The sequence below is a fragment of the Erpetoichthys calabaricus genome, chromosome 3 (assembly GCF_900747795.2).
Source record: "Erpetoichthys calabaricus chromosome 3, fErpCal1.3, whole genome shotgun sequence".
Taxonomy (NCBI): Eukaryota; Metazoa; Chordata; class Cladistia; order Polypteriformes; family Polypteridae; genus Erpetoichthys; species Erpetoichthys calabaricus.
In genome coordinates, this window is record NC_041396.2 from 261049948 (window position 1) to 261066459 (window position 16512).

General features: G+C 37.3%; 1 protein-coding gene across 1 annotated transcript in view; it reads right to left on the reverse strand.

The window, feature by feature from the left end:
* Positions 1–473: 473 nt before the first annotated feature.
* The window catches only part of slc25a11 (solute carrier family 25 member 11), a 38475-nt gene continuing 22436 nt past the window's right edge, over positions 474–16512 (reverse strand). Inside the window, exons 4-8 of the mRNA XM_028798150.2 lie at positions 15538–15628; positions 15279–15369; positions 12023–12122; positions 6003–6054; positions 474–3306 (exon numbers count right to left, since the gene is read on the reverse strand). Coding sequence (XP_028653983.2) covers positions 3151–3306; positions 6003–6054; positions 12023–12122; positions 15279–15369; positions 15538–15628 — 490 coding nt within the window. The 3' untranslated portion in view covers positions 474–3150. The remainder of the gene's footprint in view (positions 3307–6002; positions 6055–12022; positions 12123–15278; positions 15370–15537; positions 15629–16512) is intronic.

Below are 16512 nucleotides of genomic sequence, written 5' to 3' on the forward strand. Positions count from 1 at the left end.
AGCGGGATTTATGTAGCGGAAGAACGTGGAAGTTGGCGCTCGCACAGATTTATGCATCTGGATTTTTTTGTGCGTAAGCACATTTCCGCTTTTGTGCTTAAGTCATGTTATAGTGCGAATTCTACGCACTGCATTATACATGAGGCCCCAGGTCCCTGGTTCCATGTGGTACGTACTTCAGTTTTACATGTTAGGCTGAATAACTTTAAACTGGGGTGCTACGAGAGAGTCAGGTTGTGCCTGATGGTGGAGCTCTGTTGGGAAAGGCCCCGGCTCTCCATAACAGATTAATGCATACATTAAGTCATTAAAAAGTAAATTATGGTAAAGTGAACGGCACATTTCACACAAAACAATCAACACTCGGTTTCAGTGTGAGTAATTATAAGCAAACAAACAAAGATCACAACTGAATGACTGTAAAAGGAAAACTAGTTCTGGAAAGCAGCACCTTAAAAAAAAATCCAAAATGATCATTTTAAGGAAAAACTTTATTAAATACTCTCATCATGGGCCTATATAACTTCAAATCCTATATAAACATTTTAAGTCATTTTAAACTGTTCAAAAATCACAAAAATTGCACATCACAGAGGTCTGTTTCCTTAAGATATCATATATATATTTACAATATTTTTCTTTTTGAAATTGCTCACCAGCACACTGTAGCGGAGGCCAAGGCCTGCTTTTTTAAAAATGCATTAATAACCTTTTGATGAGGTATTAAATGAAAGTAATCTGATATCAGACTTAATAAATATTAACTGTGAAAGTACAGCACACTGTACCACACAGATATAAAAGCTCTTAATGAACTTTGTAATAATTAAAATATAAAAATAGGCAAAGACAGAGGAAATATGAGCAGACAATCGACATACTATACATAAAAAAATCATTTCAACAATATACTGTAATTCCTATTTCTGTAGTTGCAGGTTGCTACCACATTTAAATCTGAAGTTTCAGGTCTTTGCTATAATATACCAGTGAAGGTGCTAGATTTTATATATCTATTATCTTACATGGCAAATGCTTACAAGCTAGATTTACAAAGGGTTAAAAACTACATTTTTTTCACATTTACCTACTTAAAAGTGTAAACGTAAAAGTTCATGCTGCAACTGACTTAATTAAATCAGAGTGTTTGAGGTCAGATAACTACAGCCAACACTTTTAGGACCACCTGAATTAAAACCTGGCCCCTCTTCCTGTTGAACCCATTTGTTTTGCCTTGTCATTGCTTCAAAGTCTGTATGGCGTAGCCTAAAAAACACCAAATTAGAATTAATACAGGAAAAGTCAACCAAGAATCTACTGCCCAAGTGGTGATGGAGCTGTGGCTTGCTAATCAGTCTGTGCGGAAGCACAATGCACACACTCTTCAATGTCTCAGATATCACATGTGGGAAATTTCTGAGAACTGAGTGGAAATGAAATGACATTTCTGGAAGCTGTCTGCGTCGCTTCTCTTTCAGAGCCACTACACAAGAGAGTAGGATTGTCTATCACATGCTAAATCTGTATTAACACACCGCCAAAGAAACAACCAATTATTTTTGTCCTAATGCATTAATTTTTCCAAAGGTCGAGGAAGCAGCTATCAACTGGGAGAATTGCTTGGTTATTATAATACAAATCCTATGAAGTTTTCATCTAATTAAGTGAAGCCAAGCACCTAAACCTAAAGTGTCATACATTGAGTAATTAAGACTGGAGTTTTACTCTGCCAAGAACAGTCGATGTAAATGAGTAACATTATAAATCCACGACCATCAGATATCAAAGGAACATAAAAAGTACTATTTTTTTTTTCGACAGTGAGAATTTAAATCTAACTTATTAAAATCTGTCTAGTATATGCTTCTCTACTCAGGCATTTTCTCTGCTATTTTTTAGGACAAGCGGTGTCATTTTCATTTGTATTTCATTAGCTGCTTGAGCCAAACACGTTAACTGATTTAGTTGAGACCATACAGCCAGACTGAAATACACCAGAATTATGAAGCAACTTGGCAGTTGAGAACATAAATCAAAATAATGAAAGAAATCCGGATAAAAACAAATTGTTTACCACTTCCTACTGATATATATTTCTTATTAATTACTACCCATATCTATAAATGACATGATGGTTAAACAAATAATATTTATGACATGATGGTTACATAAATAACAGTTACTTTTGATTATGAGTTTAAATGGAAGAGGCCTAAGTTTCCTTAGCCAATGACCATGATTGTGGCTTGAAGGTTAAAAGTGCTTATGCTGCACATTTCCGCAATAAAATTAACCGTAAAGGTACAGGTTTAAGGTAAAATGGCCATCATATAATTTAGGTTTTCTGTCTTTGTGAGTCACAAAGTTAAGTTTCCACTCACACCTTCAAAGCACCAATAGATAAAGCATTTTGAATTCACTCTTGTTCATGTTAGTAACATCTGGATCTAAATGAGTTCTTTGGTGTGGCACAGTAGCAGAATCCACAAGTACAGATTTGGTTTGAAATAAATAGAATCGTCCTATTTCACAATGTTGAAAATCTGAATAAATTATTTTTGGTGTGAGAGTTGGAATTTAAACTCATTACTGGTAAGGCTCAGTAAGTGTTAAAGTCCAAACCATTGCCACCATTCATTAGGGTCCCTCTAGAACATCCAAAGTCAGACTACAAAACCGACACAAGACAGAAAAATAGACACAAACATATCTTGCTGTGTGAATATATCAAGCTCTCAATTTAAGCTTTTCATCTGAATTATAATTAGCATTTGAATTTATAAATAGCAGGGGGACCGAGATGATTCTGGAGGGCGACCTGAGGGAAAGGAGTTATAGCACCCTGCTCAAATTTCTTCCTCTGTTTACCTATTAATCAGTTTCTCAATGTCCTCAAAACTAATAAGGCTAAGCCTCCACTTTTTAAAAAGCAGACAGCTGAACACAGCGTAGCTTCAAGTCCAGTTTGTTTAAATTGTAAAATGAATAAACCCCCTCCCAGAACAAACAGTTCCTCTAAGTCATAACTGTGTGATCTAGGGTGGTGTGGTTATAATCCTAGGATTTCAAGCAATACAGCCCAAAGCAAAATGTGCTGAGAAATTGGTTTGAAAAAAGGAGGTGTAGAAAGGACTAAAAACATGAGAAATCTCATGAGTCTAGGAAATAAATCTTGTAAAACTTGTTCATTTGTTCAAGGAAGATGAAGGTCAAAACAGTGTGTGGACCCAGACGAGCGTAGTATGGTGTGAAACCTTTCCAAAGACTGAAGAATCCTTCCTTGCGGACCACTTTGATAAGTACATCCTGCAAACAAAAAGAGAATTAGTCAAGTTAGAAATGCGCTTCATATACTGTTAAAGTTATACATATCGATAGATGCATTCTGGTAATTGACATTTACCGTATACCAAATGGGGCGCTTTTACTGAGAGACATGTGAAGCTAACATTCCCATTAATTGACAGTTCCCTCTACATCTCAGATAATATTAGACCTAAATTTACAAGTAGTAAAGAAACTGTTTTGAGCCTGGCCTGTTAAAAGCCTGTAAAACCTATCAACCCTTATTTTTGAACATAATCGCTGTAAACATTAACAGATTCATCATAACGCTTATGAAGTTTTACTATGCAGCTCAAATTCTGCATAAGCAACAACTTTCTGTAGCTTAGACAACAGTTTGTCATTGGCATACTGCAACCCTTGGACACAGCCCAGACTGGAGAACAGGAGCTAGACCCACAGGGCCATGTATGAAGAAATTAGGTGTGAGTGGCAACTGATTGAATCAACAGTTTCCTAGAGCAGCCTACTGAATCCATGTAGATTGTTGACCAGTTTCCCCAACTGACTGCCACACACAGGAAAGAACATTATCATCATATTAACAAGTTATTTGGGCTTTTTCAATCATGTTATAAATATGGACAACCCTCTCCATCATACAAAAAGTTATGCAGATGTCCTTGTTGGCACTGGTTTGGATTTCTTTTCTGCTAAAGTGTAACTCTGTTTCCATTGTTTCAACGGCTGTTTGGACTCCGAGTCATTATTATGTACAACGATTTCATCCCCAGTTATGCCATGTCTTGTAAATTTCCCAGTACAAATTGAAATTCTCCATGCAACATTTATTGCTGTTCTGCTTCATTTTAGGAATCGACATTATAGACACAGACCTTGCTTATGTATAATTGTTCATGTAAAATGGATTAGATTAACCCATAACTAATCACTACACCTCAATGACTGTCACTTTTCAGCTGTCCATTATGATATGTTCCCCAGTAGTAACATTATCTTCTGTTAGACAGATGTCAAAGGTCAGCCAGATCTTTGGTCAACTTAGAGAGACATCCTGCCACGACAGAATCTTGTAGTCCATCTCACATGCATTGGCAGCCATACCACATGTACTTCAGAACAGGTCACCCATCTGAAGCTAAGCATGTTTGGGCCTGGCCAGTACTTGGATAGAAGACCATCTAGGAAAAGCTCAAATTGCTGTTGGAAGAGGTATTGGTAGGCCAGCAGGGGCCGCTCACTCTGTGATCTGAATGTGGATCCCAATGCCCCAGTGCAGCGATGGAGACTCTGTTACAAAAATGGCACCATCCTTTGGAGGAGATGTAGAACCAAGGTCATGACTCCCTGTGGTCATAAACAATCCCTGGATATCCTTCATAAAGTGGAGGGCATATCTCAGTGTCCAAGCTAAACTGCCCACCACAGTCTGGTCTCTAACTGGCTCTCTCTCTGACCACTTCACCACATAACAGCTAATGTATGCCAAGCATACTGGTGCAAAAAAATGGCTGCTGTTGCATCATCCGGGCAGATGCTACACATTACTGGTGGTTGAAGTGGCTCCCCACTCACTGAAGTCCTTTGAGTAGTGAGAAAAGTGCTATATAAATGTAAAGAATTTCTTTTTTATTATATGAAGGGGTCTGGTACTGGAACACATTGAATGTGTGATAATAACAATATTACTGTGAAGAAAAAAAACAATAATAGCTTCATAGTTGATTCTGTTTTTAACTTTCTGATGACTTATTTCTGAAATAAGTGTAAGTTCCAAGTTAAATTTATTATTATGTAAGTAGATGTATCATGTAGTACAATGAAATTCTTACTTCCAAATCACCTGTAAACAGTAACAGTGATAAAATACCAACAAAGAAAACACATGAACACGAACGCGCACACACACACACACCTACAAACAGTACATCCTACAAATTAATAATCCACATATTTCAGTACACAGGCTAATCTTAGGCCACATTCAAAATTAATACAACAAATGATCCTTTCCAAGATCAGACTCAAAACCTTTTCATCACCTCTAGTAATGGTTTTTATATTCTATTACATAAATGGGCTAAAAGTCTAAAAGTCCTGACACTGCTGCTCTTGATAACACTGCACTACACTTTCTTTTGACATCATTATCTTTTGCATACAATGCACTGAACATTGCTTTCATAAACATTTTTTATACAAAGCAAATTATTTTAATGTTACTTTGTTATAAGCTCGGTCATTTATTTCCAAGCTCCCAAAGGACTAAAGGATCATTATTGCCTGAATTTTTCCAATACACCCATAACTAGCCTATGGGTAGCAGGGTTACGATTACGGATATATTTATGTTTTGAATTCAATAATATGTAGAAGGTGGTCACATAAATCTATACTAATGTTCATTAACTAAACCAACAGTGCTACCTACTTCAGATAGCTTTGTCACTACATGGGATGCCACCACTGACTGTCAGTTAAGCAGATAGGGCTGGTATACCTAATGAGGTGGCCACTGAGAGTATGTGCAAGTAAAAGATTCAAAATTAAATGCAGAATTCTTCAAGTGGGTGGCAAAACTGGAGAACACTACCAAAACAAGCAACCATGGGGTCCACTAGGACAAGGTCTAAAAAGTAATGCTTTACAAGGCAAACATAATGTCTCTCATCCATGCACTTGTTTCAAAGACATACCAGTCCATTCCTGTATTCAGGCTTTCCATCAATGGTTCGCATGTTCTGAATTCTGAAAAATAAACAGATCATTTGACACAAGTGGACATATACACAGACTTATTTTAAATACCGTATATATAATTTATGTTGTGTGTTTGTATATATCTATACACAAATGTGCACAAATATTTCTTCATATTTCACAGTTAAGAGTTATGCAGATGAATGGACAGCATATATATGAATATACATGAGACAGATGTATATACACAAGTTTAAAACAATATTAACTTGAATATTCGATATACAATGTTAACTTGAATATTTGATATACCAATTTTAAATGAGAAGAGGCTATCAGAATACTAATATCATCTGTTGACAATGGCCTACAGCAGATGTACCAGAAAAATAACCCTTGCAAAATGATGAAAGAAAGAAAAACATCTGACACAGTACACTTTTCTCCCAGCAGAATGTGCACTCAACAACTGTATTGTTGCCAGACTCAAACGTTAGTGAAACTACATCTCATGAATTGAGGCTGTTTATAAGGGGGTTTTCAATGCAGACCAACTGAATCTTCTTAAAAGATATTAAGTTGCACACCTTTTTGTCAAATACAGCACATTCTCTCCTCATACCTTTGTAAGCAGCAAAAACAAAACTAGTAATATTTATATTACAAGAGGGCATTACTAATTGCTAAATAAAATTAGCAGACCCAATTTCATTTGTCTGGGAGAAAAAAAAAATTAAATGGACATAAATTAATTTCCTCCTATGGATTTCAATTACCCAATATAAACTCATTACGATTCAAAGAGTAATTTGCATCACCAGATATTGAAAAAACATTTCATTACTAGTTATTAGTCAACCCCATTATGAATTTAAAATTTCAGATGATGAAAAGCAACAGTATTTTATGCAACATTAGGGGCAAATGAGTAACTGTTGGTACTGTATGTCGGCAATGGGCCACTCCACTAACAAACAACAAAAAACACACTTGAATAATTTTGTAATTCTCTGTGGCAAGGCGGGTTCAATGGAGGCAAAATTGGCAGATATAAAAAATGTTTTTTTCACATATTAATATAAAAAAAGTGTGAAATGTCATAGATTTACCAGTATATTAAGTATATTTTAAACTAACCCACATATTGTATATACAGGTTAATTTTAAAAAAAAAACTTGCTTACACCTCCAATAATCAGTGCTTTCCTAATTTAACAGACTTGTATTTTCCCTTATAAGAAAATTCTGGATGTTTGGCAAGTTTTTAGTCCTAAAAAGATTAGGCTCTTCTTTGCTGTAGTCTTTTTTACTGTCAATCTGCTTTTGTTCAGAAAGGTCAAACAGGTTACAATCTGAGCTGGATTGGCCACTTGATCCTCGGCAACAATTCCCAGACGGTCCTGGGGAAACAGACACTCCAATGACCGATATCACCTGTCCAGCTTGTATTGGTGTTGCTGCTGGGCCTTCACTCAGCTATGTCTGTGAATTTCCTGTGCAAGACACTAAGAAGCATAGGGCTGTATGATTTCCACGAGGTGTGAAAACATGGACAGAATTAACGCTTAAAAACTGATTTTAGATTTAAAACAGAAATGTGCGGAATTTACAGACTGAAAGGGTGACTGTTACAAAACTTCCCAATAAATTAAACAATTGAATAAAATGTAGTTCTAACATTCAGATACTATTTTCGAGTTTGTTGTTTTTGAAGTGAAAGCAATTCTTCGAAGAAATCCAGTCGTGACTCTGTTTGTGCACGTGTTTCCTATATGTTTACTCGTTAAAGGCACGCAAATTAGCTAGTTGCACAAGACAGAAATGTAGAAGCGATAAGTATCAGATACCCTAACTACGTCGAAAAAACTAAGAAACACTAGCTTAACTGCAAAATTGAGGACACAACAATATCCCGGAGACTTTTACGAATCTGGACAACATTTCTGCAGGTTTTTCCAACATACCACAGACTGGACACGAAAAGATACTTGCAATGACCAAGTCAAATCTGAAACCCATCTCAAAAACAAGGACAAATTAAGATCAAAAACTGTTCCCCTTCTGGTAACAGAGGAAAAAACAAAATCGTCAGAAGCTACCAGAAGACACCTGTTTGTGTCCATGTGAGTTAGACATACCGCTCAAAAAATGATGAAGATGCATCCTTTCTTTATTAAGTATTGTAAACAAAGAGGCGCGCTACCAGAAAATGAAAGCAATCTTCGTCAAACTCAGTTGCTCCATGTCTTTGAACAACATATGGACACCGTTCTTTGAAAGATTCGTGGCAAGAAAATATATGTTGTAATTGTTTATGAAACCACGGATAGCCAAGACCACATAGTTCTCATCATGGTAATAGGTGAGCAAACATTTGACTGTATGGTAATTCTTTTATGTAGGCAGTTCTAATTGTATGTGATGCATTCACTGTGAATCATTTAATTGGTTAAATTACACAGGTATATAACCGGTAATAAGTCTTTCCCGTAAAAAAATGTTATTAGTGAACGGCACTGGTTTTAACGGTGTTTGAGATTTAATAAATGTTATGCCTCGTGGTGATGAGGAATGCAAGATCCACATTTGACTCTTCCGTTATAAACTCGCCACCTACAAACCTGGGCAGGAGAGCAGACTTTTCCTCAGATGCAACAAGCCCCTAAAAGCGGGTCACACTTTTTTTTTTCTAAAAGTGAAGTTAACCTTCATCTCAGAAGGATGCATTAACTAATAACAGCTCTTACAAATCTGGAGGGCACTCACTGTACTACTGCAATCTCAACATACAGCATCATGAAGGATCTGATGAATGGAACTGCAAAATAAGGTGCAGCTGTGCTAATGTGCGGTTTCATTAAAAGGGAATGTAAAGTGCCATTTCATTATTGTTTGTTTTGTTGTAGCTGTTACTACTTTCTTACAGTGTAAAGAAAAAAAATCCAAATCAAGCAAAAATTGAATGCTGAAAACCTGAAAAAAAAATAAATAAATAAAATGGAATTTGTGAAAAAATAAAACTGATTCTATAGGGCCCTAGAGGCAGACTAATTTTATGCCCAAGCTTCCTGAAACTGCTTTAACATGATCCATTATTCAGTAATGTACAGGAACTTCATTTTGGCCGCTTGTACTCATGCTCAAATAACCACCTGGAGCTCATGTCAGTAGATTAGCATGAAGATGCAAAATGAATTGTAAAATGAAGCCTTGCTCTTGAGAATTTAACTCCTGCTTCGTGGCCAGGGTCTGGTTCAAAAATCACTTCAGCTGAACTCATTTGTTGGTCAATTTTATGGCCACCTCCATTTTCAGCAAAACCACAAGGTACTTGGACTACTCTACTTGGGAAAGCTATACCCCATCCCCACCCTGTTCTGCTAAGAGTAAGACGCTTTCTTTGGGAGAGGACCATGACTTTAAATTTGAAGTGGTGATCCTAATCTTCTCTACATCAAACTTTGTGCCTGCTAGAGATCACAGTATCATGAGGCCAAAAGGTCATCATCTAAAAACAGCTGAGACACAACCTTCCAATCCTTTGACTGAATACTTTCCAAGCCTATGGGGTTTTATAATATTGTTTATATAAAAATCATGAACAGGATAGGAGACAAGATGCACCATTGGAAGTCTCACTTCCACATTGATTTATAATTTATATTAAATCAAATACAAACAAATTCTTGCAGGACAACTCATAGGAATCCAGGTGGTACATGGTCATAAGCTTTTCCAAATCCATAACAAAAAATTTCAGTGATCACTTAAATATCAATGTAAATATAAAGGATTTATCTGCTTTTCTATACCTACTGTTGAATTTGTATTACTCCTCCTGGATCTTACATTCAACCAGAGAGTGGAATCACCATTCCAAAACCATGGCATGGGTTTCTCAAGGGAGATGGGGAGGAGCGATCCTTCAGTAATTGGAACACACCTTTTTGCCCCCCTCCTTATTAACCACACACGACTATGACCACAGTCTACCAGTTTCAAAGTACTGTCCCCATCTTTAGTGTAACACTGAATAGGCCTGCTAGCCAAAACTCACCGAAATATCCAGTACTTTCAGCATTTCTGGTCAGATTTCATCTACCCACAGCCTTGTTAAAGCAGAAATGTTTTTGTTTTTTTTTTTTTTTTTTTTTAAATCACCACTGTGACTTGGGTCGCCGAGATTGATTACACTTCAATCAATGGTTTTGTATTGCCTCCTTCAAGAAGAGTACATCCTCCAGGTTTGATCATTCAAATTGTTTCCCCAGAGTACCCCTTCCAACACTATATAATATCCTCATTTGTAATTACAGTGGAACCTCGGTTCATGAACGTCTCGGTACACGTACAACTCGGTTTACGACCAAAAAGTTCGCCAAACTTTTGCCTCAGTTCACGACCACACACTCGGTATACGAACAAGCCAGTTTCCATTTCGGTTTGTGTGCGCCGATGATTTCCGCACGTGTTGCATTGTTCTCGGTCAGACGTGCGTGCTTTCGCTGTGAACTCTTTGTGCTCTATTTCATTTCCCTTCCGGTTCATACGCGCCGATTACTGTATTTAAGCATGTGTTCAGCCTCTCCCTGTTCATTGTTCTCAGTCAGACGTGCGTGCTTTACCTGTGAACTCTTTGTGCTCTACAGTATTTCGTGTGCTTTTGCAGTTAACCATGGCTTCTAAGCAAGTGAAGAGTGGTGACAAGAAAGTTTTGCAGAAAATTGAAATCGAAGTAAAGAAAGAAATTATTGAAAAGTATGAGGGTGGCGTTCGTGTTATTGATCTTGCCACCAAGTACAAGAAATCAAAATCTACGATTTCAACTATTCTAAAGCAGAAAGAATCTATTAAAGCAGCTGATGTTGCAAAAGGAGTTGCAGCATTAACCAGGCAGAGGCCTCAAGTGCTGGAAGAGGTGGAAAAACTGTTGCTAGTGTGGCTGAACAAGAAGCAACTTGCAGGAGATAGCGTAAGTGAGGCGATGTTATGCGAGAAAGCCAGGAAGATTCATGGCGAATTGCTGCAAAACTATCCTTCTACGAGTGGTGAAAGTGAGGAATTTAAAGCCAGTAGAGGATGTTTTGAAAAGTTTCGCAAGAGAAGTGGCATTCATAGTGTGGTAAGGCATGGAGAGGCTGCTAGATCCGACACTGAAGCTACGAAAGAATTCGTGAAAAATTTCACAAAATTAGTGGAGGACGAAGGCTACATCCCGCTACAAGTCTTCAACTGTGATGAGACCGGATTGTTCTCCACCCAGTTCCTCCTCACTTCATGCCAGAACTCGACTCATGCAAGGTTAGTTTTCTTGGTGGTATATGGTTAGTTTTTGTATTGCGGATTTTTCAAATGTTCATTTTTCGGTTCGTAGCATGAATTGTTGCAATGTTACTTTTCTCTTTTTTCAAATGTTCCTTTTTTCCCCCCGTGCTTAAAACTCATTTAAAAAAAAAAAAAGTGTTTATACAGCGATTGGGTTGTAAGACTATAGCACAAACTGCTGCAATGTTACAGAGAGAGAGAGAGAGAAGCTGACAGCGAGCGAGCTTGCATGTGCAGCTGAGCAGGGAGCCTGGGTGTTTGTGTCAGTGTTATTCAATGTTTTTACATTAGTTTACTATTACACTGTGCATTCTATGGTATAATTAACTATATTTGTGCTTAAAAATCTTTAAAAAAATATATTTACATACAGTTCGTACAGTCTGGAACAGATTAATTGTATTTACATACCATCCTATGGGGGAGATTGCTTCGGGTCACGACCAAATCGATTTACGACTAGAGGTTTGGAACAAATTATGGTCGTGAACCGAGGTTCCACTGTACTTCTTCACCCTTGCTCAGTACAGCCAAGACAATGTCCCAATAACACTTTCTGAATCATCATATGGTTGAACAGAACATCTTCAGGCTTTTCGAAAGTCATGCTTGATTTTTATTTGGGGGGGATGTGAAGGTTCGTTCAATGCAAAACACAAAGACTTAAACAACATAGCCTTAACATTCTTACCGTGTTTTCACAATGTCTACGGGCATTGAGGCCGCTGTGGTGACCAATCCACTGATCATGCTAGCGCAGAAGTGACATAAGATATCATCTCTAAAATATCCTAGAACAAAACAGAAAGTCATTAGTAAAAGAGCCGTTTTCTTTAACAATTGCATAATCCACCAATTTTGTTTTATATAAACTCTAGCGCAATCACAGAGATTCTTGAACTTGCTCTAGGGAAGCAATATGGCAGCAAAACCATCCATCCATCCTCCTAACCTGCTTAACCGGGGGAAAGCTGGAGCCAGCCCTAGCCAGCATCGGGCACAATACAGGAACACCACTTGGACAGGGCACCAACTAATCAAAGATGGCAGCAAATTTTCATTTCAATTAGTCATAGTTCTAAATGTGTTTTTGTTGTAATCAATCAGGCTTATCCTATTTTTTAACTTTATCATTGAAAATCCACAAACACCTAATATGATTTATTCAATTTTATGGGAATTTGGCCAATTTTCTGTGTTTTATGTTTGAGTAGCAAAGGCTTCTTGATCTTGCTTAAGGCTTATGCTCAGTTATTTATTGTGAATAAGCCACTGATGGCTAACAACCACACAAGTAGAAATTAGACTAAAGTTGATATTTACTTTTAGTATGAATTGTCATTATGTGAATCTGCTCTTGAATGTCAATGTTTGAATAAAACTAAGAGGGTACATTATAGAGAAAAAGTAAATTAAAGACAGAAAAAAAAAGTTTGGTGTGTGAAAGACTATGGCAAAAATGTTTTCCTATCGAAGTCCATTCACCTGATTTGTGACTACTAATAACAGTAGAAAAAACTAGCAAATTAAACAAGGAGTTCAGTTAAAAGTAGGAAGGAGTTACTGTTTATGAACTTGACTGGAATGAAAACCTGTACCTTCAGGGTCCACTGTCCTAAATAAAATTACCAGCAAAATATAATTTTTAAAAATGGGGTTTGCTGGAAATTAAAAAAAAAATTACAATGTTCCACAAATACTGAGATCTCCAACCTTATTATGTCTTGAATGAAAAAAAACATCACTAGGGGTGAAATTTAAGGGGTAGTAGGCACAGCAATGGGCGGTTGTATAAAATATTGTGGTGGAGGATTTAGTATGTTTTAAAATGAATTACCCAGAAGTAGTATGAGTAACATACCTCAATAAAATGAAACATTGTTCTTTTAACTTAAATAAACAGTATAATTCAGCTACTAATCACAAACCTGAAATGTTCCTGTTTTTAAGAACCAAAAATCATTCTATCTAGAGCAACTGTAAAATCAAGCTATAATTTAATTTTCTTTTCATTGAACTTATCCTGAGGAGAGTCAGGCTAGAAAGAAGCTCGGCTGACAAAGCCAATTTATCCTCAGCAACTTTTTTTTACCACCTACTGGGAATTCAGAGATGCTCCCAGGCCCATTAAGGAGTGTTATCCATCCAGCCTCTCCTGGATATGTCAGTGGGCCATGCCTTTTTCAGCAATGCCCAAACCACTTGAACTGGTTGTCTCTCACTTTGAAAAGGCAGTGGTTATGCTCCAATGTCCTTCTGTATTCTGTGCTCATCACTTTGTCATGCAGAATAAGTCGACTGAGAACATTCTGGGCAACACACTGTTCACCTTTCCTGAGTGGTCTAACAGTTTGCCAAAAACTTCTTCAAGGATGTCCAAATGTCATTCTACATGACCTCCCATGGAGTGTGTTGTGTGTAATGCTGAATAATTTTGTTCATACAATAAATTATGTAAGTTTAAAAAAAAAGTAATACTTGTTCCCCCAGGTGACCTTTACCAAATACAGTGGAATATCGGTTTGTGAGTAACTTGGTTTACAAGTGTTTTGCAAGACGAGCATACATTTTTAATAAATTTTGACTTGATAAACTAGCGAGGTCTTGCAGTACGAGTAGTATGTATACGCTTTGTCTGCTGAGCTTCATGTGAGCAGATGGTTCTTCTCTCACTGCGGGATTGTGGGCAATCGTCTCCTATTCTCTGTCTGAGTCGGCGTGCCCCCGTTTACTACAGCATTAGCACTGTGACTGTGTGTACGCGCACGTGTGTGTGTGTGTGTGTGTGTGTGTGTGTGTGTGTGTGTGCTGTGACGTGCGAGTCCCCGTCTTGCACACGAAGCAGAGTCTCAGTACTTTAGCAACACCAACTTTATTCAGCTTGAAACAGCAACAGCGCGGTTATTTATTATAGCGGGATCTGCCACTCTCCTATACACAGACACAGCAGTCAGGCAGGGCCCTGCACATTTATAATGATCCTTGTTCCTTGTATGACCTATTGATGGCAGGCGCTTATAGCACGTCCGCGATCTTTTCGGATTCGCTTTTACGGCGAACTGCTATAGCGCTGGGAGACTGCGATTGCTTTGGGACGCTCTTCCGCATGTCGTCCCGTTGGGAGGAATCCCACAAGAGTTTAGAAACTCACTCACACCAGCCATGATTCTTTTCAAAGGTAAAGTGCATGTTAATTTGTTTTATGTATTTTTACTTTATATTTTGTATTAATCATTTTTATATGAATAGTTTTGGGTTGTGGAACAAAACATCTGAGTTTCTATTATTTCTTATGGGGAAATTCACTTTGATATACGAGTGCTTTGGACTACGAGCACGTTTCTGGAACGAATTATGCTCGCAAACCGAGGTTCCACTGTATTACATTTTGGGCTGAAGATCCAAAAACAATCAGTGTCACAACATTGTAGTAATAGAAGAAATCGGGAAGGTTGCTAATACTTTTTATGGATCTATATCTCCAGGGAAAATAATTCTAAGGATAATCAGGTGCACAAGTCTCATTCCCACTACATCCAGGTGACAATCTTTGGAGGAACAAAACCATAATAGGTAAATTCTTCTAACACTATATACTTTAAATGAAAAAGCAGAAGATGCAAGCATGAAACAAAGACCAAAGAAGAATGACATTCTTCCATATTCATTGGGCCTAAAGTAATCAGCGCATAAGAAATACTTACCCTCATATCTAGGCAAGTTAATACAACAGAATTTCACAACTTACAAAGAAAAAACTATGACTGGCCCACTTATCACATATTAGATCTGGAAAGCTAGAAATGATTAAAGATAAAAAATGATAAGTAAGTCGATCTTCAATGCTATCCTAAATTCAGTGTAATGAAGGTATTCTGTCTCATGAAAAAGGAAGAAACATCACCTGATCGACTTACTAGTTAAACAAAACAAAAATGTGCACTTACTAGTGTCAAGTAGAAACTGTTTAGATTGGGAGTAGGACGCAAGCTGTGCTGCATTAACCACTACTGCTCGTGCCATAGTAGGAACGCAGCCCTGTAGATGAAAGTGCACAAGATTAGGTCCACATTTTTGACAATGTGCATCAGGGTGTAGCTAAGACATACAGCACAAGCTTCAAAGTTTAATTCTACAGTCAGCATAATCACTCAGATTTTAAATACATGCTCTACTGTGAAACAACTTTACTGATGATGCTCTTACCCTCCATAGTGTTGTGATGCCCTCCTCTCTAGTTATTCTGAAGAGGGCGTTAAAGACATTTGAATAACCTCTCCTCTGTTCTGGTGGAAGTCTGAAAAAGGAAACAGTTCAGGACTGTAAATATGTGTGGATTAAACAAGCAGGAGCTTTGTTTCCAAACACACAACTCTAAGAATGGTGAATACAAAAGTCTGCTCAGAGTAAATGTTCAAACCATAAACTTTAAGACTACTCACACACAGAAAAGGTGGCAAGTTATTTCCATTAGAAAAATGTGTGTACTGATGGTACACAGATCTGGCAAATTTTCATTAGGCGACTGGTTTAGAACTAGCTGAGAAAAGAATAACTATGGTATTAATATGACATTATCTTACTGAACAAAACTAATCTGGCGCAGTATCTTGACATCTATTGAGAAAAACTTTAATCTAAAAGTTGTTAAGTAATCGGTTTATTTAAGTTTTTTATTATGAAAATTGCTACCACCCCTAATGTTGATCCGATTCATAAGCTACATCTATGAAACAAAAACATTTGCCTCCCTACAAAGCAATTCCTCTTCTCTTACTCCCAATCTCCATTTAGTATGTGCCCCCTTCCCTGTTCTATAGCACCTGATCATCAAAAAGAGATCAAGTATTTCAATATTTAAATATGATCAATAAATGTAAGGTTTGATAACATTTTAATAAAAAGTGCAAAACATTTAAAAAGTTTTTATCTTGAACTTTTGTGAACAATACTCACTTATCTTATATATAAAAGTCTATGCGTGGAAGTGTGTGTGTCTGTCCGGCCCAGAAGTGACAGGTGGAATTGGGGTAAGGGTTCTACCTCCGAGGAAATGAAAACTCTTAGCTGCTAAAAACAGAAGTGAGGCTAGCACGTCAGCAAAATGAGACCTCACAAGAAAGACAAAGTCGCTTAAACACTAACATCGGCAAAATGGTATCCCGTTAACTTTTCCTCCCA